Here is a 26023-nt window from a genome sequence, read left to right as displayed (position 1 = left end):
TGGGACTGTGCAACAGTACAGCATACTATGCGATCACACAAACATACTGTGCGATCGCGCAACCAGTGCTCTATGGGCGCACATCAGCTTTGTTGGGGCTTTCAGGGTTTTCTTAGAGGACTTTTGGGGGCGATTCCAAGGGTTTTTTTGCCTAGTAGCTTAATGTGTTTTCCGACGATTTGTAAACGTACCAAAATATAACTAGTTAAAAGTATCATTTTCAATAAGTGGTGCAAGAAGTGAAACATATTTGAACATAAAACTTAAGTATTATTGATCTTGAAAATTGAAAGACAATTGCTTTGAACCACCCGTTAAGGAGTAGAAATCGGTTCCCATAATATCGAGTTTGCATCATTTTCCATTTCATCTTTGGGATTTGAGTAGCCATCATTGTCCATATAAAAATAGTGCATTACATTGCCGAACTTCCAGAAGAAATCCCTAAAAATCTTTGGAAGCGAATTCTCTTCCTTATGCACCGCAAGTCGCAACAATTCTTTCCTATACATCTCGATGTCTCTTTTTGTTTCTTTAAGAGCTTCTTCTTCAGTCATGCTTCCTTGACTATGAAGTACACGTAGTGATACACTGTTGAATTTTCCTTGTTCGCGTTCTCTCTTTGAATTTACAACAATAAAATTTGTATGCATTAGATATAAGTTTAAGATAAAAGCACGTGTGTTAATAAAAAGTCTGAGGGTAAAAATTCTTATTGATATCAAATTATTTTTCTATATTTTAATTAGGAAACAAGTGAAATATAATTAGCAAATATGTTGTCACATTACTTGTCATATCAATCACCAAACCAATCTTCATCTGACATTGAGCTTTCATAAAATATATTTCCAACAACATAGGGTATTTTGATATAAAAAAAATTGACCTACTATTATATAAAATAAAATAAGTTTTTAGTACCATTTTAATTTAAATTAAAGTTTTTCAATAATATAAATATATAATAAAGATTTGATACAATTCATAATTTTAACCAGCAAATAAACTAAAGTTGTTTCTTGGTACCTTGAAAGATTTGAGATCATTGAGAAGTCGTCCAACCAGGCTAACATACTTAAATAGGTCATATATTTGCGACCCTGTCATTACTTCCTCAGGTAATGTTATCCCAAGAAAATAGGTTGTTATGTGACATATTGGACCTAATGCAAAAGAAATGTATGCATTTTCCAGATATTCATTTAGCGATGGGGTGGCATTCTCTCTTGTCCATTCAGCTTCTTTCATCATAGACTTGAGCAATTCATGCCACTGCAACAAGATCATATTTTCAAAATTATTACATTTTACATATATAAAATATACAAATAAAAAATTTTGCATGCACAACTCTTACTATCTTGACCAAATGATGCTCAACACTTCTTCCATGATGTTTGAAAGCAATGACGTCTAACTCCTTGATCATGTCTTCAAATGCTGAAAATATAATCTCAACTTTCTCAGAGCAGTAGCCGATTGTTGAAGCTTCACCCCATCTATAAGTTAGCATTTTATGTAATCTTAATTAGCGTTGGAGTTATCAATAACCAGTGTAGAATGGAAACAAAAATAAACATATAACTTGGACACGATACTTGTTTTTAAGACTAGGTTAAAATTTTAAAGTTTCTAAATTATGCATGACTTGGGGCGAGTTATATTATTGGATATATATTGTAATATCGATATATAAGAATCGAAAAGCTTGTAATACAGTCGATAACGGTAGCTAACTAAACTAGACAGAAAGTCGAGAGGAACAAAAAAAAGTAGAGTACCGTTCGACTAATTGAACAAGATTTTCCAATTCTTCCATGGAACCACCAACATCAAATAAATCATCAATAACAGTAGCTACAATACAATTTTTGGCAATAGAGATTCGAGCATCTGCTAACTCAGGAGGAACAATGACCGCAGTGTTGGGGTAGTAACAATAAAGTAGCATAACCCTTGCAAATTTTAATTCATCAAATCTGCAAACTTTAATCCATCTGCATAGATATATGTATATGTACATGAATTAATTAAAAATATCCAACTTTCTTACTCTCTTTTTATCAAGAAAAAATCATGAACCTCTAAATACATACCTCTCAAGATCTTTATATTCTTTCTGATATAACGATTGGCAGAAGTTATATCTTTGGATTGCTAATGCCAATAATTCATTATTATTTTCATTAATACTGTTGGCAGTGTCCAAAAGGTACAAATGTGTAAGATTAATATTGTGCAACATGATATCTGAAATGATTTAATTATAAATCAACAAATCTCACGTACCCAGAAGATGTTTTTAGATGTTGAACACTGTTTGTTTTTTGTTGCTCTATAGCCCACCTCATTTCAAGAAATTCCAAACTGTCGTAACGATATTTTAAAGCATGAACGACCTATAAGAAATAGCGCAATTGCAGAAGAAACATTAGATTTCAATAACGACATATATAATGCCGATTAAATTCCAATAATATCTATTGGACATACCTCTTCATGTAGTTTACAATCTTTAATGGCACCAGACAATTGTTGTTCTTTCAAAAAAGAACCCGTCCAAGCTTCTAACTTCTCAAGAATAGGTTCATTTTTGTATATTGTTAATTTTGAGGCCTTGAATAATTCTAAAATTGTGTTTGTGCTTTTGAATTGTGGACTCACTGAGCTGAAGAAATGTTCTTCTTCAGAAAATTGTGCTAGTGCATCTACAAGAGAAATAATATTTTCAATACTCGTACCTTCTAATGTTTATAAGAACGCTTAATGATCTAAAAAACTTTGATATTTTAACCCCTTTTTTTATTTCACCTCGACGTTTTAAAGTCGTCAATTGTATCCAAATTCACACCTTTGAATTTCAATTGTATCAAATTTTGTAAATTAGACTATTTCCCGTTAAAAAAAATTCAAAAAAAAAAACTCTTATAAATGACTTATTTGAACTCTTTTCCATTTGAAAAATTCAAAATAAATGATTTATTTTGATATTTTCTAATAAAAAGAGATCAATTTAGTACTTTTGTGGGGACAAATTGAAAGTGAAAGGTGTGAATTTGGATATAACTGGGGGTTTACAACGTTGGAGTAAATTGAAAAGAGGTTAAAAATTAGAAAGTTTTTGGGCATTAAATCTTATTAAAAAAAAATCGAAGAAGAGATCTAAAGTACATACCAGAAGAAATAGGGTATCCGTTTAATCGTAGCAGACGAAATCCTAAAGCACAACAATTGACATCTAAACATATTTCTTCATTGCAGTTGCGGGAAATGGAAATTCACAATATAGAAATTAATTATAAAAGACAAATGAATTATTGTTCATTGCAGTTGTAAATTAAATTTTGTAAGAGACATATATATATAAATATATATATATATATATATATATATATATATATATATATTTACTCGCGCTGTCGGAATTCTGATTGCTGATTCCGATATCCCATTCCAAGCATTCTGGAAGCATAGGCTTCTCCATAGCCACACATGCTGTGTCATAGGAAGAAGCTGATAGTTTAGCATTCTTGCTGCTTCTTGTTGTTTTTGTTTTATCTCCTTCATTCTGGTTAATTAAACTTCATGTTTATTAGATGTTCAAAAATTATTTTAAATGTGCATATATAAACTCTTGAGCAATGGAGTTTTTTTTAACCACTGCATGTAGTTTTTAATATAAGGTTTTATTTATATAAAAAAAAAGAACTGTAACTCTATATTTTAAAAACTTACCGAAGAAATTGTATTGACTATCTGAAGTCGTGCAACCTTATAAGATTTTTCTGCTCATAACAAAATATCAGACATGAAATAAGAGTTATTTACATTTTCCATACCTTATTTAGAAGAAAAGGACACATAAAACTAATTAACCAAGAGAAGAATACTCAAAATTTTAATGTGTATATTAACCAAACCAAATGAATTTGATTAGGTCTAACGGTAAACTTAATCCAAATGTTTATGGATTGTTGTAATTTTATTCAAAATTCTTAATTTTTGTAACAGTAGTCTAATTTGAACCTTTAGTTGCAATTTAAGCCAATTTTTTCAATTAATTTAGTTTTCTCAATTTTTAATCTCAATACAATACCTATTAGTTTTGATTTTTCCGGTTATTTTTAGCTTCAATTCTTTTTTTGCTTCAATTATCTAAAAAATCAGATTATTTATAATTAGATTTTAAAGTTATTTTTTATTTTTTTAATATTAGAAGTTAAATTTTAAAATTCTGAAAAATAAGTTTTTATAAATTTAATTAAAAATTAAAACAGTTAAATTGATTGGAAAAAAATTGACTAACATTGCAATGAAATGTTGTAATTAGGTTATTATTACAAAAATTAAAACTTTTGGATAAAATAACAACCCATAAAAATTCGGAATTATTTTAGGCTAAATGATAAAAAAAAAGGCCAAACGTTTACAGAAATTTCCACTTATGTTCAAACCTTTCAAAAGTGTCCATATCGTTCCGAAGTACGGATTTTTGTTTCAAAAAAGTCCATTTGTTCATCTGAGAGACGAAGTATGCTGCGTGTGCCTCTAAGTAGATGGACATTTTTGAACAAAAAGTCGTATTTCAGGACAATATGGACACTTTTAAAAGATTTGAACATAAGTTAAATTTCCGATAAACGTTTGGGCCTTTTTTTTATCAATTGGCCTTTATTTTACTATTAGACCATTTAATTATGTACCCAACATGATTTTGTTAAAGCAAAATATAAGCAAAATATATTAATATGAGAAAAAAAAACCATTTATTATAATTAACCATATTTTAACATAAAGTCGAAGTTAAACTGAAATTTCACTTATTACTTTCTCTATTTAAAGATATGTACTTACTTGATGATGAAGATATTTTAGATTGACTTGCAAGTGTTATAGCACTGCTTGTGACAAGCAACATCATATTTAGTTGCAAAGAAAAAAAAGAGTGAGAGGTGAAGGAATAAAGTGCGTAGATGTTGAACTTATATAGCTATTTGAAACGAGTGACATATAAAATGCTGGCGTAATGGTGAAAAAAAGCCAAATTTTTATGGCTTGTTATAATTTATTTAAATTTTTTAATTTTTATAATAATAATTAAATTGTATTTTTTTATTGTATTGATAGCCAAAATGATGACCAAATTTGTTATTTTCAATTAAAATATTAGGCTATTATTATTTTTTGATGAATAATAATATATTAAAAATCACAAAAGTAGCAAAAACTCAAAAAAATTCACAGTTTTCTATACAAAAAGTGTAATTTTACTATTATTATAAAAAAATATAATTTAGCTATTACTATAAAAATTAAAATATTTGGTTATAAATTGCAACGAGTCGCAAATGTTTGGTATTTTTTTTACAGTTAAGTCTAAAATATTTACCCACGTTTTCTCTTTGCCGAAAGATTGATTTCATTTTAATGATGAACATACATCTACAAAAATTTCAAACTTACCTATAAAATTGAGCTAGATAATACATCAAATTAGGACTTTTTGACAATATAATGTGTCATCCAATATAACTTCTCAAATCTAGATTTAAAAAATAAATCTAGCTAAATGAACAAATTTTATAGATCTAAATAATTATAACAAAAAAAATTCTAAATTTATAATTATAAGAGAGTAACTCAAATTGTAAAATTTAAATTCCTAAATAAATTCTCCAAGCGAAAACGCAAGAAATTTTAAGTTTTCGTAGCATGTAAAATTTTACACTTGAAAATGACCGTATAGAGTAGATAAATCACATTTAAAAAATAGATGAAACTAATATAATAAAACAGAAAATGAAACTAATAATATATAAGAAAACCATTTGTTTAATTTAAGAGGGAAGATTTGAAAAAAAAAAAAAATTAGGAGGGTGATTTTGGCTAAAGAATGACCAAAACTGATTCCGTAAAGGATGCAAAAACTTTGTGAAAATCACCCATTATTTTCATGGAGTGATCATTTTTTTATATATTAATATTTGGAAAAAAAAAACATTGAAAGAAAAAGTTAGAATTTTCTACACAGAGAGAGAAAGGAGTCTGCGGAGAATGTGGTTAAGCTGATACAAAAACCGAAAAATTCTTATTTAAATCTGATTTATGAATCTTTTATGCACTTATTCAATGAAAAAATCTAGGCTTAATTCCTTAAAAAAACCCCACCTTGCACTTTTTTTTCGTTTATACCCTGACCTTGTAAAAATACCATTTGTACCCAATTTTGGATTTTTATATTTCATCTCTACCCAAAAGCATTAAATTGTACTTTTTTTATTTGGAAAAGAGTTTAAAACATACTTTTTTCTATTTTAAAATATACAAATAAATCCTTAAACTTAAAAAAATAATCAAATACATCCAAATAATTAATTAATTTTTTTAATTTGATAAAATAATAAAAAATTAAAAAAAAAATTATTATTTTTAATTTTTTTTGTCGGAAATATTTTTAAAAAAGTTGAAAAAATTAAAAAAAATTATTATTATTTTTAATTTTTTTTGTCGGAAATATTTTTAAAAAAGTTGAAAAAATTAAAAAAAATTCGAAATATTTTTTAAAAAAACTAAAAAAAATTATTATTATTTTTAATTTTTTGAAAAAGATGGTATTTTTGTACTATTAATAACATTAATATCTAATTCGTATATAAGTTAAAAATGAAGGATTATTTTAAACTTTTTTTCAAATGAAAAGAGTACAATTTAATGCTTTTGGGTAGAGATGAAATATAAAAACTCAAAATTGGGTACAAATGGTGTTTTTACAAGGTCAGGGTATAAACGGAAAAAAAAATGCAAGATGGGGGTTTTTTAAGAAATTAAGCCAAAAATCTAATGCATTTTTTTTTTTTATTTCTCTAATATTTCAATGGATATTTATGAATTTTTTTAATGAAAAACAGATTCTTAACAGTTACCCTCCTTGAGTACACACTTTTTGACTAATGAGTAATGACTGATAGTAATTTTTTATTTTGATGAATGATCTGTAGTAATTATTAAAGAAATAAAATATGAATCGTGGTTGTTAAGGACAACACCGAGGCAGCCATCATTTAATAAATTCATATAAAAACATCATCACATACCGCATAAGCATTGTTATACAAACTCCTATACATAATACATGGCTTAATAAATAATTTGACTCATGAACTTATATTTATTTATCTACTCTAACTTTTAATTTTAAATGAATCTACAAAAAAAAAAATTATTCTTAAATTTGATAAATAAATAAACATTAAATTCCTGACACTTGAAACATAGGATCATTTATCAAAATTCAGGGTCAGACAAAATTATTTAATAGCATTAGAAGTTAGATAGGCAAAACATTAAATTTAAGAGTTAGATTTAAAATGATGTAATTTTAAAGGTCAAACTATATATTAATCTCATAATCGATTAATAAATATAGTCGGCGACATAATATGACTTGTTATATATAATTAAAGATTAATGTTAAAAAAATCACGAACTTTATACGTTTTTTCATTTTAATCACGCAGTTTAAATTTTCACATTTTCATGCACGAACTACCACTTTTTCTCAATTTCATACACGGTGATGAGGTAACACTCATTCATTGGTATAAAATGACATCCACCTCAGCAAATTACACCAATAGCGTCGTGACACCTCAGCACCGTATATGGATTTGAGAAAAAGTGGAAGTTCGTGTATGAAAATGAGAAAATTTAAACTGCGTAATGCATAAAGTTGGTGAATTTTTATGACATTAATCTTATATTTAATAATAAAATATTTTAATTTTGATAGTTATTATATTCTTATTAATATTAAGATTTCTATACTATTTAATTTTCAAAGTATTGTAATAGATAAAGCCAAGTAAATGTATTAAAATTATGACAAAAATGCGAGACTATCCACTAAAAACAAATATACCAAGTTGTGTACTAAAATCATAAAACAAGTACACCGAAATTATAATAATTAACTAGACGCAACGTGGAATCAAATTAATAATTTATTTAAATAATAAATTTATATATATATATATATATAATATGAAAAAAAATTATAATATGCAGATTAATAAAATAATAATTTGATTAATATTAATAATAGATTATTTGAAAATATAGATGCTGTCTAATATTAATACTGTTTTAATAATAACTACTATACTAGGTTGAATACTATAAAGTGCAGAAATTAGATGTTAGTATAGATTAGAATACTATAAATATAATAAGGGTGAGCAAAAACTGAACCAAACCATTAATCCGATCCAAACCAATTCGAAATTAATTTTGGTTTGGTGAAAATGGTTAAAATGGATTGGTTTGGTTTTAAATTATAAAAAAGTATGGTTTTTAGTTTTGGTTTGGTTTCAACTAGTGGTTAACCGAACCGACCGAAAAACCAAAATTTACAATAATATTATTTTTATTAATATTTATATATGTATAAATAAATATAAAATTTATTTATTGAAATATTTATATATAATATAATATGTGTGTAGATTTATATATGAAAATAAAACATATAAACTAATACACACATATAAGTAAAAATTACTACGTATAATTATAATTATTACATGTAATTATATATAATTTTTATCTAAATCTATATTAATCAAACCGAACCAAACCAAACAAAAACCGATGATAAAGTTTGGTTAACCGAACCGAAATTTTACATAAATATTTGGCGTGGTTTGATTTTTATATTTTCCTTTAAATATGGTTTGGTTTTGGAGTTTATTAAACCAAACCGAACCGAACCGAACCATGCTCACCCCTAAAATATAATTTAAATAATTAATTAATTTAAAAAAAGTGATCACTCATAAAAATGCTCTATTTAATGAGAATTAATGAAAAAAATCTATTTGCTGAGAATTAAGAGAGGCCTCCATTGGTCCTCTTAATTATATAAATATATAGATATTACAGCTAATAGTTATCCACATATTCCGACTTTTGGATCTACGATCACTAGATCACCTGATCTTTAAAAACGATCACTAAACCTCTTAAATTTTATGGCGGCGATCGCTAAACCCTCTGAGGATAAAAATACTCATGATGTCGTCTTTTTTGGTCAACTGACATTCTTAAAAAAAAAATCGGCTACACCACATCATTAAAAATCATTAAAATACCCTAAAAAACTAAAACACCTAAAAAAATCGGCTAATTCATGTTGATATATGGGGACCTTTAGATGTCACTTCTATGCATGGTTATAGGTACTTCTTCACAATTGTTGATGGTCACTCAAGGTTTAACTGGGTTTTTCGTATGGCATAAATTTGAGGCAAGATTTCACCTGCAAGACTTCATTACATATGTTAAAAACCAATTTTCTAAAACTGTCAAAGTTGTTAGAACAGATGATGGTGCAGAATTTGATCAACCAGATTTTTACAAAAACCATGGGATCATACATTAGACAAGCTGTGTGTACACCCCAGAATAGAATAGCATAGTGGAACGAAAGAACCAACACATTCTTAATGTGGCTAGAGCTATCAGGTTTCAATCCTCACTTCCTTTGTATTTTTGGAATTATTGCATACTGCATGTTGTGTACTTGATTAATAGGATAACTTCTCCTGTTATTCAAGATCAATCTCCTTACAAGAAACTTTACAATGCATCTCCATCATTGACAAACCTCAAGGTTTTTGGTTGTTTGAGTTTTGCTAGCACTCTACCTGTTCATAGAACAAATTTTGACAGTAGAGCTATCAAATGTGTTTTTCTGGGTTTCCTCCTAATACAAAAGGCTTCATTATCTACTCTTTAGATTCCAAAAAAATTCACATTTTCAGAAATCTAGTTTTCTTTGAACACATGTTTCCTTTCTCAAAAACTCCCTCTGTCACACCTTATTCAATGCCAATGCAAAATTCAGATATGTCATATCTTTTTTCTCAACCAGAAACTCCAACACTTACTCCTTTCAATCCACCGTCACCAACTCCTTCACAAACTAGCATCCCTTGGACTTCACCACCACAAACCTCACCACCAGTTACTTCATTATTTCAGGACAATGATTTTCCTGTTCTTAGAAAATCCTCCAGAATCTCACATCCACCTTCTTTTCTAAAAGACTATCAAGTTTCTCTCCCTTCTTCCGTTTCTCATCAAATTACCACACCTCATCACATTTCTTTTGTTCTATCTTATTCCAATCTTTCTGCCTCTCATAGACATTTTGTCTCCAGCATTGATAGTACTTTTGAACCTAAAAGCTATAATGAAGCCATCAAACATGTTCATTGGCAGCATGCCATGTAGGCTGAACTACAAGCTTTATCAGATAACCAAACATGGACTATCACCCCTTTACCATCACACAAACAACCATTTGGTTGCAAATGGGTCTATAAAGTCAAGTATAATTCAAAAGGCGAAGTGGACAGATACAAAGCTAGATTAGCTGCAAAGGGGTATACACAGCAAGAGGGACTTGATTACTTGGATACTTTCTCTCCAGTAGCAAAGATGACTACAATCAGAACATTGTTAGCTTTGTCAGCAGCCAATCACTGACATCTTTATCAGCTTGACATAAACAATGCCTTTATTCATGGAGACCTATCTGAAGAAGTTTATATGAAGCTTCCCCCTGGTTTTGAAACAACAGATTCCTCTTTGGTCTGCAAGTTACAGAAATCACTTTATGGCCTCAAACAGGCTGGCAGGAAATGGCATTCTAAGTTAACAGGCTCACTTATCTCTCAAGGTTTCAAACCAGCATCTTCTGATCCCTCTCTCATGATTAAACACACATCAATTTCATTTGTCATCATGCTCATTTATGTTGATGATGTGATATTGGCCAGTAATTCTCTGTCTGATATAGCTTCTATCAAGACTTTTCTGCACAAAGAATTCAGTATAAAAGATTTGGGCACTCTTAAATACTTTCTTGGCCCTGAGGTAGCTTATTCTTCAGCAGGAAGCAATCTTTCTCAAAGGAAATATGCCATGGATCTCCTTCAAGAAACTGGTTTTATGGATGCAAAACCTGTTCCTACTCCTATGGTTACTTCAAAATGATTGGTTAGGGATGAGAATGATTTATTATCAGATAATGCTTCTTATAGGAAGTTAATTGGCAAACTTCTGTATCTCTGCACTACAAGACCTGATCTGTCTTTTGCAGTACAGCAACTTTCCCAATTTTTGGATTGCCCCACTAATTCCCATCTCAATGCTGCAAATAGAGTCCTTCGTTACATCAAAGGTTCTCCTGGAAAAGGGTTGTTCTTTCCTGTTACTTATACTCTTCAACTCAAAGCTTTTGCTGATGCTGACTGGGCTACATGTTTAGACTCTATAAGATCTATTTCAGGATCTTGCATTTTGCTAGGAGACCCATTAATATCTTGGAGATCAAAGAAGCAATCCACAGTTTCAAGATCTAGTGCAGAGGCTGAATATAGGTCTCTTGCTTCTCTCACTTGTGAGTTGCAATGGCTTTCTTACTTATTGTCTGATCTCCAACAGTCCTGTCCTCTTTCAGCTCAGGTTTATAGTGACAGCAGTTCAGCTATTCAATTAGCTCACAATCCAGTATTTCACGAGAGGTCTAAGCACATTAAAATAGATTGCCACATCATTCGTGAGAAAATACATTATGGCCTCATTCATCTGCTGCAAGTTACTTCTGCTAATCAATTAGCAGATTGCTTCACCAAAGCTTTGCCTCATGGTGTGTTTCAAGCTAACATTGGCAAGTTGGGAGTCCTGGATATATACTCTCCAGCTGGGGGGAGGGTATTATAGTATACTGCATCCTGGTGTGTGCAATAGCTAACATTGGCTTTCTCCTATGATTGATCTATGTTGGCGAAAATCGCAAGTGTATGGTGTCGCAACTAGTAATACTCGGTAAGACCGAGGTCGAATCCCACAAGGATGAGAGGTTTAAAGTGAGTGAAATATGATTTTAAAATCCAATTCGTTTTTGCAATAGCAAGGTAGTTTATTTGGACTTTGAACAATTAAAACATTAACTAAAGCAAACACAACTACTAAACAATTTAACTAGAAAAAATGCAATAAACAAGTGATTGAATGATTAAGATAAACTATGTATAACGAGCTTGAGGGGTGATACTACGATTAACCAATTACTATCAAGGGGTCGGACTATGGCTTCTAAACGCGAACCGAGTTTTTTCTAAATCGCAACTCCCGCTCTCTCGAGCCTCAAAGAGTTACAAAACCACAACTAATTAACCTCAACCTACTCTCGTAGCACTAAATGCAATTAGAGGCAATTAGCAATTAAACACAACTCATAGGCCACCTAATTACTAACCCACTCTCATGGTGTTACTAATTAAGCATCTAATTAATTAATTCCAATTAATAAACCCTCTCTCAAGGTGAAAATTAATCTAGCAACAAATACAAGGAGATCAATCTAGCATAAGCATTAAGCAATTAATTAGAACACACAAGCCACACCCTAACAAAATCTAGCAATTATTCAACCATCATATCAACCCCCAAACATGGAGGTTTTAGCTACTCATGGCAAAGTTAAAATCAACAAACAACCAAAAACAATTAATAAACATAAAGAAAGAATTAAGTACCTCTTGAAGACAATAAATGAGTAGAGACATTAGTTAGAAAAGATAAAACTTCATTAAATTGCAATATCCATATAATAAAAGCTTGAAATGTTCATCAATGGGAGGTACTAAGAATGCTGGAAATGATGAAGAAGATGGTGGCTCAAAACCCTAAAATTAATCTACTCCTAAAAATGACTAAAAAATGTGTAGAGAATAAGTGATGTATGTATTTACATGATAAATGATACCCTAAAGGTGAGAGATAATGAGCCTTATATAGGTAAAAACAGAAGAGGAAACATAAAAGACATTCTAGTCCACGTTTTGTTGGGCTAAATAAGGAAAATGTTCAAAGCAAAGCTCTAAACTCGAATTTTGGTCTTTTCTGAGTTTTCTTCATGTCTCTATCGAGAAGCTTGTTGAGAAGTGCTTCTTGATCGAGACCCAATTTTGGCTTGCTCTCTATTTCTTTTTGTAACGCTGGTCACTATCGAGAAGCTCATCTGAACATGCTTCTCGATCGAGACATGCACAAAAGTTTGTCTTGAAAGAGACACTATTTCTGCTGCGCAACGACTGACGTCAAAACTTCATAACTCTTTGTAGACACCTCCAAATGAGCTGATTCTTGAACCGTTGGAAAGATTAGGATGTCTACTTCAACGTTCATGAAGAACACAAATTAATTTGAAGCTGAAATACCATAATCACGTGTGCTTTTACAGCTAATCAACAGCTCAGCAAACACAAGCTTCTTGTGTGCAGCAGTTAGAGTAGCAGTTATTTTTCCTGTTTTAGTATAAATAGGGAGCTGAGCCAAATGAGCTCATTTGGTGATTGTAAAACTTTTTGATTTTCTTTCCATCAGCTTCTGTATCTCGATAGTTAGCTCGTGAAGAGCTCGCACATTCCTTCCCGTTTGCATACTTCAACATTCAACCTGACAATTTGCAGTTTTGATCCTTCAATTTTACTCCAACTTGCTTTCCGATCCCTAACTCCTGAATTTCACCAAAAACACCCTGATTCTCGCTATAATTGCATATTTTACCTGAAACGCTCAAAGTAATAATAAGACAATAAAACACCAATAAAATAATCAAAATATGCAATTACCGAGTCAAAAACACACCTAAAGAGAGGAGTATTTCTACTCCTATCATCTAACTATATAAGCTCTTATTTTACGCACAAGTGCTACAAACTAGCGAATAAATGCTATGAAAACTACGTAAAATAATAGTTTATCAACTGCATCAGGAAATGATTAATGCTAGTTAACTCGGTAGAACTATCTCGGGACTGCATTAATCGAGATACGAGGTTAACTCGGTCGAACTATCTCGGGACCCGTATCTCCCTAGTTAACTCAGTCGAACTATCCCGGGACTTGGGACCAATAACTAAACTTTGAATCACATCGGTATGATCGTAATCGAAGAACGTAACAGAATAACATAATGAATCAGAAACATAGTGAGTATAGGGGTTTCATCCGGTTCTGTAAGTGGATGCATACGAATGAACGTTTTATTGCAATGTTTTGAATGTTTTATTTCATACTCATTCGTAAACCTATGAACTCACTCAGTGTGGACTGACCCCCTAATAGTGTTATGTTTCAGGTGTATAGTATCGGATGTAACGGACTTCTATCCTTATTCCATAAGTTCGCAAGTACCGAAAGAAGGAGTCAATCAATTGTGCTGCAGTAGTCGAGTCCTAGAGTGTAATTATATTTTGTTAAACGGTTTTAAATATATTGTTTATACTCTGATATGTATAAAGGTTTTAGACTATGCTTTTAAACCGTTTGTTTTTATGTGAGAAACAGGGCATTGCCTGATATGAGATATCGCTTTATAAGACCCTGATTTCTAAGGATTGTTTTGTATCGATTTTGAATAGACGTTTGTATACGTCAAGATTGAAAGGATTTTATGAAAACAATTTGGTATATGATTGTGCGTTTGTTTTATCGATTTAATCGCGAATTTATAGTGCTTTTAGGCTTGCTACGGGTTTCGGAGCTACCACTCCCATTCCCTAGCGCCCGGTCGCGACTCGAGATTTTGGGTCGTGACAAGCGTATTCATGATGAGTTTTTCCATGTTCAGCAGTGATTCCTCCCAAGCAAGCCATTCTTTCCGCCTGGCAGGATCTAATCACCTCGACAGGACAACTTTCCAGAAGTGATTCTTGCCGAGGTGCTCATTCCTGCCGCCCGGCAGGATTTCTGCGCAACCACCAACTTTGAAATGCCACAACTCTTTGCATACACATACAAATGACTTGGTTTTTGATTCTTTGGAAAGTTTGATATGTCTAGTTTATTTATTATGTAGAACAGAAATTCATCAGAGGTGTCTAAATATTCCTAAATATCCAATTAAGGCAGAAGGGTCAAATCTGTAAGTAAACTAATGCAACATGCAGTTTTGTCAATTTTCAAAACTTCATAACTTGAGCTAGACAACTCCGAATGATGTAACTCTTGATGTTTTGGAAAGGTTAGGATGCCTACTACAATTCATATGAAGAACTCTTTCTCATTTGAGATTTTGAAAAGGACAAAATAACCAGTTCATGAACAAGGATCAGTTTGATATAATTTCTTTGTTTTTTTTGCAAATTCATTTAATTCTCGGTTCATGACTTTCTTGCATAAATCACCTACAAAACAACACTTATATAAGCTTAATATCCTCAACATAATATATAATGCACACATTATACTTAGAAAAGGTATTGTACAAATTAAGCGTATCAGTTATCTCCTTCTGAGGTGACTATAAATTCTCCGGTTGATCCCTAGTATATAGTAATAAGCAAAAGGAGACAACTATTTAACTGACGAAACTTCACGACCATTAAGCGTTGGCTATAAAAAAACTTATTATTAAAATTAAAATAGTAAATAAATACAACAAAAACAAGAAAATAAAAATAAAACTAAAACTAAAACTAAAATATAATAATTTATGAAGAATTCATCAAAAAATAATAATTTATAAAGAATAAAAAACATAAAAAAAAATTACTATTTGTAAAATAGCTATAAAAAGTACTTTTACAATTATTTTTTACAACATATACTGCTATTCTAAATTAAAAAAAAAAAGCCAAATGACATTGTTAGATATTAATTTTTTTAGGCAGCCCCCCAGGGACAATAGGAGGGAAGAATACCGGGAGCGGTACCCTGGTGCATAAGCCTGTCCTCCTTTAAGAAGTCGGAAATGAGAAAAGGAGAAAGGACATATAAGAAGAGCAAAAAAGTAGAGGTGGCCACGGTTCATAACCCGGCGGTTCCGGTTCGGAACCGCCGGATCGCGGTTCAAAAAAAAGTGGAAGCGGCCCGGAACCGTCTAAGAGACGGTTCCATGACGGTTCGGAACCGGACGGTTCGGAACCGGACGGTTCCGATTCCGGTTCCGATTTAGGACGATTTAAAAAAAATTGAAAATATAATTACCAAAAAATGTAATTTAATAATAAAATAACTCATGGAGATAGTATTACAAGAAAATAAAGAATTTTTTTTTTAAATAAAATATTAACCAAAAATTTAAATATATAATATATATTTATTATTAACGGGTTCGACCCTTAAACCGCCGGTTTCGACCCGAAACCGCCAGTTTACGATTCAACATATTTAGAACCGGACCAAAACCGCCCTTTCTACGGTTCCGGACCGATTTTAGTCCGGTTCCGGTTTTGACCAGTTCTGGGCTGAGTTTGACCGGGCCGGTTCACGGGCTGACCCGGCCCATGGTCAGTTCTAAAAAAGAGGAACGAATGCAAACAAGGTATCTCAGTAAAAGAAGGCGTACATTAATGACTTTGGAAGTCGGTTGGCATTTCGGGTCATTTAGTTTAGGCTTAATCACCAAAAAAACCCTCACCTTTTAGCCCTTTTTCAGTTGCACCCTGACGTTGCAATTTTGTCAGTTGCACCCTAATTCGCAGTTTTGGGTTTCAATTCCACCCTCAAAATCAAATTGGACTTTTTTCACTCGGGAAAAATTCAAAAAAACCCTTTTAAAGTACTCGTTTGAACTCTTTTCCACATAAAAAAATTAAAAATGGATGACTTATTTTATGCAAAAATTGCGACCATATAAGAGTATCCTCCCAGCCACATACCTGCCGCCCCATCTCTAAAGAGTCCACCGGCGCTGGCAAGACGTGCACAAAATTTTAACTTTTTTCAAATGAAAAAGAGATCAATTTAGTACTTGAGGGTGGAATTGAAAACCAAAGGTGCGAATTAAGACGCAATTGACAAAATTGCAACGTCAGAGTGCATTTGAAAAGGGGCTGAAAGATGGGATTTTTTTTTTGTGATTAAGCCCTTTAGTTTACCCAAAAATTATAAAAAGAAATTATGTCAAATTGTTATAAAAAGATCACTCGGCTATAGTTTTATTATAATAGGAAATTAAGTTAAAATTTTATTACATAGAACACAAATAATTTAATCATAGCTCTACAACACACTAATTTTGACAACCTATTGTTGCACGTAGTTTAATAAAATAATATTATTAATATGGTTTATTTAATACAAGTAGTTCTTTTTTTATTTGATTTGGCATAAGATTTGGTCTTACAGTTCCAAAAAGCCTTTGGAACTTCTAAGATGGAAAGGACGCGGTATTTATTAAAACAAATCTCTCAATTATTTAAATTTTACATTCAACAATTTGGCCTCCTAAAGTTTTAAATTTTGGACTTAGTGACTAATTAGATTCAAACATTTGACAAAAATGCTATATTACGAATAATCTACATGCAGTGTACCATTTAACAAGAAAACATGCAAATATCACTACCACATAAGTCACTTTCGGCAACAGTGGATAACTGTTGCATAATGTACAAAAACCGTTGCCGTAAGTCTACTGCAACGGTTTTAAATCAGCTACATTTGCGGCCGCTGCAATAGGTTTTAATAGCTATTGCAACAAGTTTTTCAATCTAGAGTAATAGAAATAAAACCGTTGCAATTAATAGCAAAGGCAGCAGTTTTAATGATTTTATGTAACAGTTGAATAATGTAGTTTAGGCAACAGTTCTTTTTATAAGGCAACGGTTTATATAGTACTTTATACAACACTTATATATACTATTTGCAACGGTTTGACTAAAACTTTAAGCAACAGTTTATATAGAAAAGACAACGGTTTTTATTTGAGGAACAGAAATTAAAAACCGAATTATTCGCTAAATTTAGAACCAGAAAACATTCACTAAATTTGGAAACATAAAATATTCGCTAAAATTAGAAAACGGAAAATATTTATTAAATTCAAAATCAGAAAATATTCCATCCATTACATCACGAAAATACTCTATTCATCTATTACATCACAAAAATATTTCATCCATTACATCACAAACAAAAAATATTCACCAAAATTAGAAAACGGAAAATATTCCATCAAAATTATTGAAGAACTGTTTTCTTCTATGTTCTTCAAATTGCTTTTCGTAACCCCTCTTCCATAAAAAAAAAGTGCACGACCGGGAGGCCTCTCACCTATAACAGTGGAAAAGCATCACTTCCACTGTTTTGGAGCTCCTGTAATTTGGAGTGCACCAGAAATTAGTATCGATAAGAATTAATAAACCAGTAATTGGATATAACACAAAATTCAACAAAAGTAGAATAGCAAAATTGCAAAAATAGAGCTATAGACGAGAAACTTACAATCTTACTTAATATGGGAACTCATCATAGAATCACATTGTAGTTGATAGTTGCCACAAATAGAATAGCTAGATCTCAAATTAAACAAACAGCAAATGACCCACAAAGTCGCCCAAATCATAAACTTTTGTAATTCTAAAGTGCCATCAAATGTCTGAAAAGCATCCACATGCGCCATTACTCTATAAAACGGGTTTTGCGTCTTTAACTTTTTAATTATAGAAATCGAATTTGAGTTTTTGGGGCGAAGCTCATACGATTTCTTCGAATCATAAACAAACGACTCAAAATTCCAAAAATAACAATTTATCTTTGTGCTTTCCTGATTAAGTTGGTTTTTACTTACTGAGCCTTATATTGTTTCTGATGTGAAAATGGAGGCCTGCAATCAGTTTGTATTTGTAAACAATGCTTCATTTCAATGCGTTCCAATGTGGTTGAAGATCACTTGGATACCTAAAATCAGAGGAAAGTTGTCAAAAATTAAATGCCAGAGATGAGCATTAGTTTGAAATTTCTTATCCAAAACAATAACGTTGCAACTAGATGTGCACGTATACATGTATTATTGTCAACTACTCAAGACATTACAACAAAACTAACAGCAACAAATTAGAAAGTCTGCTTACCAGTGATCTGCAACTCCAAATACAGAGGCGAGGTAGATATAAATTGCATGACTGAAAAGAATGGAAAAGATAGAGATGTGTAAGTAATTAATTCCATTGCAAATTCATGAGAAAACATAAGTCTATGTTTCATTATAGTAAAATCAAACAGATTATCATACAGACTGCAAACACAAGTCTATGTTTTATTTTCAGAACATAAGTGTGTCAGCTATCTCGATCTATGACGTCTTTCACAATCATACTCACCAATGCATCAAAGAAATCACCTAGGTTTAAACTTTGGTGGAATATGTTTAGATTTATCCTAAACTTTAATCTTCTTAAATTCCTTTAATTTTTATTGTCAATAGATATTAACAAAAACAACATCAAATCTGTTTGTGCAGAAGGAAAAAAAATTAAGATCATTGCTTACCTCTCAAATAGCTTAAAGTCTCCAAAAACAATAGCCGGTACTTGTCCCATGGGATTTATCTCTGAAATCATTGACATCAATCAATAAAAATAATGAATCTAATTGGCCAATTTGAATGAAAAAATTATAAACTTAGACATCTTGCAACTTCCTTAATAAAATGTAATACCAAGAAATCACCTTACAAGTATTCTATCCAAAAGTTCTCATCCTTCACATAACCTGCACAATCAAACAACTTATCATAAAGAGTAATATCGGTATCCAATGCGCGGAATTCATAAATTGTAAAACTTACTCCATAACTATGTCCAGATTATCATGATCTTCATATGCATCATAAAACTGTACCAAATTGTTGTGTCTAGTGAACGCTCTTAATATCTTAACCTCCCTTCTCACATCTTCAATTGCAATAGCTATAGTCATCTAAGAAAAACACAACACAACAATTATCTTTAGGCATCAGTTCAACAGAAAAAAGATCCAATAAGCTCAAAAAATATCTATAACTAAATAGCTACATGCATCATAATCAAGAAAAACAACTAATTGCAACTTTGTATCAAATTACAAACATGATCAAGCTAATTAAACATGATTTTCAATGAGTTAGTTCAGAATACAAATTCGAAAAGAACAAGTAAAATTTATTGAGTGAATTCTAGAGAATTCATTCATAAATTATAGAATTAAGTCGATGAACACAGATAAATTTATTGAGTCAAGTTAATAAAAATAGTTAGCATAAATAAAACAGTGTTATAAGTGGATAAACTATTCTACCTTCCCTTCTAACTGTGAATATTCCTTCCACTTCCATCCTCCAATCCGGCTATCATCTCCACAACTTCAAGAACAAAAACACCAGAATTAGATATCCTTTAAAAAAGATCAAACACTCAAGTAAAAGAGCAACAATATATAAGAGAGACGCATCACAAAAATTAAACCTCAATAACAAATTATATCCATTATCACCATAAAGCTTAATATCATAAGCCGGTCTATTATGTCCTCGCACAAATGCATCAGGTTTAGCCCTAAGAAAGTAAATAAATAGACAGAATCAGCTGCACTCAACAGCCGAAGATTAAAAAAAAAAATGAAACATTACAGTTTATCTCGCAACTCACAGATAAAAACATTACAGTTTAGTGATCTTCACATCTGAAAATGGAAACAAAACTAGAAAAATTATACAATTAATTAAAATATAAATTACCACCTAACGGTGATTATAATCACAAGTCACAACAAAACGACATCACTCGAAACACAAAAGGATAACATTTTTATTTAATCTGCATTTGTATACTCTCCGGTTATCCATGATAGATTTTAAAATCCATTTTTTCCTTCCCAAGGAACTATATACCTTTTCTGCAATAGAATTTCAACAATTAATTAATTCAGAATCAACAGTCACTTATCAACAAAAATTGAATAGATTCCTTACCTAAGTTTTCCTATAGAGATCATTTATATCATCAATGTATTCCACAACTGCAAGTGGATTTTTCTTGTCACAACTGTCTATATTCATAATTTTCTCTTTAACTACATCTTCCATTTCAACCTCCATCATGCCAAAAACAGTGAGAGTTATAACCATCTGTCTTACCCACCAAGAGAAATAATCAATGAGTGGCCAACATCAGTTGCTAAGAAAACTAAATGCAATAACAAGGATATTATCTGCAGGCATGGTAGATACGGAATATTCTCAACCTTAACAATAATAAAGGATTTGAATGAAGGAAATTCAAGTTTAACAAGAAAGTCCATCAAGAAAAGCAAGTACATCATTTATTGGCATCTAGGTGCATTCAGAGATAAAATAACTCTTCTCCAAATATATACCAACACAATAGAACAACAAGCAATAATACAAGCCAAGCTACCACTGCGCCAATTGCTGGACCAGTATTTATTAACACTATACGTGCCTGATACAAAATTGAGCTATCAAAGTAAGCATAAATTATTTCTAAATATTTCAGCTTGCTTTCAATCTAATAATAGCATTAAATATGCAAAATTATTCTCTGGAATATTGTTTTAGAAATAGCCAACGCTTATTACAATACAGGACAGGTGCAGTAATAACCACATTTGATATCAACGAATAATCCAAGAAGCTTGAAAGTTCAATCGAAATATAGAAAACAACAAATAAAATATATTAGTGTAATTAACAACAATCAGACACTATTTGCAACTTGAAAATGAATAAAGATCATAAAATAAGGATGAAATGAAAATCAGCACTTCGAGAAACTTCAAAATGACATTTTGGAGCATCAATTACACATTACATTACTAAGTCATTTAGAAACTTCAAAATGAAAATCATTTATATACCGATACTTTTAAGAAACTTCAAAATGAAAATCATGAAAGCAAAAAACAAAATAAAGAAACTTAACTGATGATTAATTTTGGAACAGAAGAGGCACGATCGATGAAGAACAGCTCAGTGATCGCGAGAGCTGAACCACATGCTCTGCTGAAGTAACAGATAACAGCGATGATTTCACGGCGATAGAGGCGGAGGATTGTTGTTGCAGCTGTTGAAACCCTAGAAGAGAGTGAGCGAGCGAGAGAGAGAGAATTAGAAATAGGAAATCTGTTGAAATTTCGAGATAGTTTAGATTTTAGAAGAGAGCAATTGGAACAAATTAGTGTTTAAAAGCATTTTATTGAAATACAAGGAAGTGAACTGATCAAAATAAAAAAAACTCTATAAAATTATAACCGTAAATAAATAACGCACTCATCAAATTGAAATGCATACATTGATTTTTTAAATATTTTATATTTAAATTAAGGTAACAGTTTCAAAAGTGTTGCTATGTTCAGTCAAACCGCTGCATATTTTATATCTAATGCAATAGTTTTACATATATGTTGCTTTACGTTATTAAATGTGCAATTTTATTAATTTGTTTGTAACGGTTTCAAACCGTAACCTTTCTGTTACCTTATATATTCTATTGCAACAGTTTTAAAACTGTTACTTAGTTCGTGTTGCCATTGCCCCTTTATGTGGTAGTGTATAGAACTCCCTTCCCTTTTAATGTTCCTTATTATGTTCATTTTAAAAATTAATTTGGTTCTAAGACATTTGTTTATTTCAAATTTCAATGACAAATAGTAAAAATATTTTCATTATTATCCTTTAGTTTTAGAGAGAGTATTAATTAACATGTGAACTTGTAGTATATTAATGTATGGTTATTTTGTCATTTACCTAGAATTTAAATGACATTTTAATATGCGTATACTGTTAAAAATATACAATTAAAATAAAATAGAGGGAGTAGTATGTAGGTATATTATTCATTATTCTCCCGTCTTAAATTGATAGGCAATTTAGGATAAAAATAGATAGTAATTTTTTTATTTTTAAGTAGGATTTCTTAATTTATCAAAAAAATATATCATATTTATCCTTATTTAATAATACTCCATCCGTCCCACTTTAGAAATCCCATTTGACTTTACACACAGATTAAGAAAACATTAATTATTCTTGTCTTTTTATGTTTTTTCATGTTTTGCCCCTATTAATGATAGTGGAATTTTCCATAAAACTCTTTTAAGATAACTAAAATAAGGATAAAATGGGGTATTCAATGGAAAAGTATTCTAAAAATAGTAATGAGACTTTTTAAATGGGACATCCCAAAATAGAATATGGGACTTCTTAAACGGGACGGAGGGAGTAACTTTTTAATTTTTTATGATTTTAATTAATTTTTCAAAGCGCTATAGTTGATGACGGTAAATTTGACATTACTAATAATTAAGTGTCTATAATTTGAGATACAAAAATTTAAGAAACAATCTAAATTAGGATTCTCGTAAATTTGAGCAAAAAAATACTTGTAACTAGCTTATTTTCCTTTTTGAGGTAAATAAGTTTCAAATTAGGAATCCCACTTGTATCTTTTTCTCAGGATCGTGATGTTTTGCCTTTTTTTGAAATCGTAGCATCTAGTGTGCTGCCTTGAGCGCGTCACTTCTTGTGCGAAAGTTTTGAGTTTAGGTTTTTGCCACTTTTTATGGTTTTAATATATATAATATTTATAAAAAAAAAATTCTAATCCTAAAGTTATCAATTGGAATCTCTTTCTTACCGCATAAACTGCAAACAATATTGAAAGATTATAATTTTCACATCTGTAAGAATTTTTTAATCAATCTCTAGCATTCCAAGCAATTTTCCATTTCTCAAACGATCAAAGCATGTATATGATCCTTTTTCTCAAAATTAGAATCCATTTGATCAGAGACTAAATTATAAATTTACTAAGTCATATAATAAAATTTAACTATATAATCTTTCAAATTTTGATCTATTAAAAACGTAAAAACGACAAAGGAAATAAGAAAAGTAACAAAAAAATAAGCAAAAAATTAATCAAAAATGAAAAAATTCAAACCGTGGATCTCGTTAAGATTGCGCAAACAACGAACAAAGTCCCGTTGCATGTGAGAGTCTTGATTTTGAAACACTTCCAATTAGACCTTAAAACCGCTAGATCCATTGAATTTAAGTATTTTCGATCATTTTTGTCCATGAAATTCTTAGAAATTAGATAAATACCTCTTCAAAATCTTAGATCTATAAGAAATTGACTTTAAAACCTGAACAAACACTAAAAATTCTTGAGAGATCTAAAAAAATAAACCACAAAATAAACATAAAAATTTCTTTCAAGAAAATGATAAATTCCATATTGGAGAGCTACATAGCATAGAGATTTTATTGAGTTAAACCTATATATTATTCAGTATTTATTGACAGAGAGGAGGTGATTTCCGATCGAAATCAGATAATCACCTTCTCCCATTCTTCAAATGATGAAAAAAGAATTTTGAGAGAGAGAGAGTAAAATTTTAGAAAAAGAGAGTTTTTTAGCTGTCATAATTCTCAACTTATATATAAACACAATATATATAAATCAAAATTCGTGATTTTCTCCAAATCAACACCATAATAAACAAAGTTAATCTTAAAAATATAATATCATCAAACCAATAAAAACGTAGGGTACATCCAATATAGCTTATGGAAAATAATTCATAATAGTACAAAATGCAGAGAAATAACAGAATGTTAGTTTGAATGAATATATATGTATTTTTATAGATATAAGTCTCTGTACCTGCATGAATGTTAGTTTCACAGTCATAGAAATATGGATTGTCAATATGAGGAAGAACTATGGAAGAAGTAAAATTAGGTTGAATTGTGGAAGCAAATGGAAATATGTGTTCTATAAATACTACATCACAGGACACAAAAATAAGATTGCTTAATAGATCATAAACTTTATATATATCCTTTAACATTTGATGGATAACCAATAAAGACACATTTACTAGCTTTACGTTCAAGTTTGTTTTTGTTAAGGCTAACTTTGAAAACAAAGCATTGATAGCCAATAATTTTGAGATTTTAAAAAACAAGTTGACATTTTTAGAGAATAAAGTAAGGACTATCATTTTCTAGAATAGGTGAAGGAATTCTAATAACGAGCTACACTCGAGAGGTGTTGATGTTTTCGCTCAACATCGCTATTTTGTTAGGGGTGTGTACACGCAAAACGTTCCGTGTAATATGCCTTCTGAAGCATTAAATTCGGTCATATCAAATTCTTTGCCATTATCTGATCATTTGCATTTGATTCTGCAAGAAAAATGTGTTTCAATGAGAGCTATGAAGTTTATAATGATAATTATGTCTTCAGATATTTCTTATGGACCGTTTTACATAACAAATTATATAAGTAACCCTTGCATGATAGATGAAATGCTAAGGTGGAGTGAGCTGTAGTATTATATAGGGATAATTATTAAAATCCCTGTGGTATAATCTAATTTTTAATATTCACTAATATCCCCCATGTGAAATTATCAAATATATTAAGACCCCCCTCCGTTAACATTTCCATCTATAATTTCTACAAAAATTCCAAAATAACTTTATTCATTATTGATGTTGATTTTCCTTAGGGTTTGCTTAAAATAAAGGCCAAATGTTCTAAAAAGGGCAAACCTTTCACAAAAGTTTCACAAAAGTCCTGACCTTTTAATTTTGTCGATTTTGGCCAAAAACTGATTATTTGGTTTCACAAAAGTCCTGACCTTTCAATTTTGTCGATTTTGGCCAAAAACTGATTATTTAGTTTCACAAAAGTCCTGACCTTTCAATATTTAGCATGCCACATAGGCGTAACATAGGCGCCACATAGGCAAATTGAAATCAATCTGAGAGTTGGCCATAATTGAAACCAAATAATTTATTTTTGGCCAAAAACTGATTATTTAGTTTCATAAAAGTCCTGACCTTTCAATATTTAGCATGCCACATAGGCGTAACATAGGCGCCACATAGGCAAATTGAAATCAATCTGAGAGTTGGCCATAATTGAAATCAAATAATTTATTTTTGGCCAAAATCAACAAAATTGAAAGGTCATGACTTTTGTAAAACTTTTATAAAAGTTTTGGCCTTTTTAAGACTTTTGGCCTAAAATAAAACATATATATAAAAAAAATGCATCGTCACCTTACATTTTCAAAATATAAATTGAGATAGTTTCATTGGTCTGTAGAGGTATTTTGAACCCTGGATTGATTGATTGTTTAATTTGCAAGTGTG

The 26023-nt window shown here is 30.6% G+C and overlaps 2 protein-coding genes and 1 long non-coding RNA gene across 3 annotated transcripts; all 3 read right to left on the bottom strand.

The window, feature by feature from the left end:
* Positions 1 to 205: 205 nt before the first annotated feature.
* Positions 206 to 3254, bottom strand: LOC126681144 (ent-kaur-16-ene synthase, chloroplastic-like). The gene is made up of 8 exons (XM_050376558.2): positions 3179 to 3254; positions 2497 to 2711; positions 2293 to 2402; positions 2100 to 2195; positions 1785 to 2000; positions 1361 to 1502; positions 1030 to 1275; positions 206 to 620 (listed from the first exon to the last, which is right to left on the bottom strand). The coding sequence occupies exons 3-8, from the start codon at positions 2352 to 2354 to the stop codon at positions 315 to 317; spliced, it is 1068 nt and encodes a 355-aa protein (XP_050232515.1). The 5' UTR covers positions 2355 to 2402; positions 2497 to 2711; positions 3179 to 3254; the 3' UTR covers positions 206 to 314.
* A 14677-nt stretch (positions 3255 to 17931) lies between these two features.
* On the bottom strand, positions 17932 to 18754 carry LOC126681147 (uncharacterized). Its single transcript, XR_007641337.1, has 2 exons — positions 18650 to 18754; positions 17932 to 18174 (listed from the first exon to the last, which is right to left on the bottom strand). It is a non-coding gene; the product is annotated as an uncharacterized LOC126681147 (long non-coding RNA).
* A 588-nt stretch (positions 18755 to 19342) lies between these two features.
* Positions 19343 to 21296, bottom strand: LOC126681146 (CDPK-related protein kinase-like). Its single transcript, XM_056106036.1, has 5 exons — positions 20810 to 21296; positions 20137 to 20200; positions 19649 to 19779; positions 19531 to 19572; positions 19343 to 19411 (listed from the first exon to the last, which is right to left on the bottom strand). The coding sequence occupies exons 1-4, from the start codon at positions 20830 to 20832 to the stop codon at positions 19557 to 19559; spliced, it is 234 nt and encodes a 77-aa protein (XP_055962011.1). The 5' UTR covers positions 20833 to 21296; the 3' UTR covers positions 19343 to 19411; positions 19531 to 19556.
* Positions 21297 to 26023: the final 4727 nt, after the last annotated feature.

This window comes from Mercurialis annua, linkage group LG5 (assembly GCF_937616625.2).
Source record: "Mercurialis annua linkage group LG5, ddMerAnnu1.2, whole genome shotgun sequence".
Taxonomy (NCBI): domain Eukaryota; kingdom Viridiplantae; phylum Streptophyta; class Magnoliopsida; order Malpighiales; family Euphorbiaceae; genus Mercurialis; species Mercurialis annua.
This window is presented reverse-complemented; position numbering and strand designations above follow the sequence as displayed.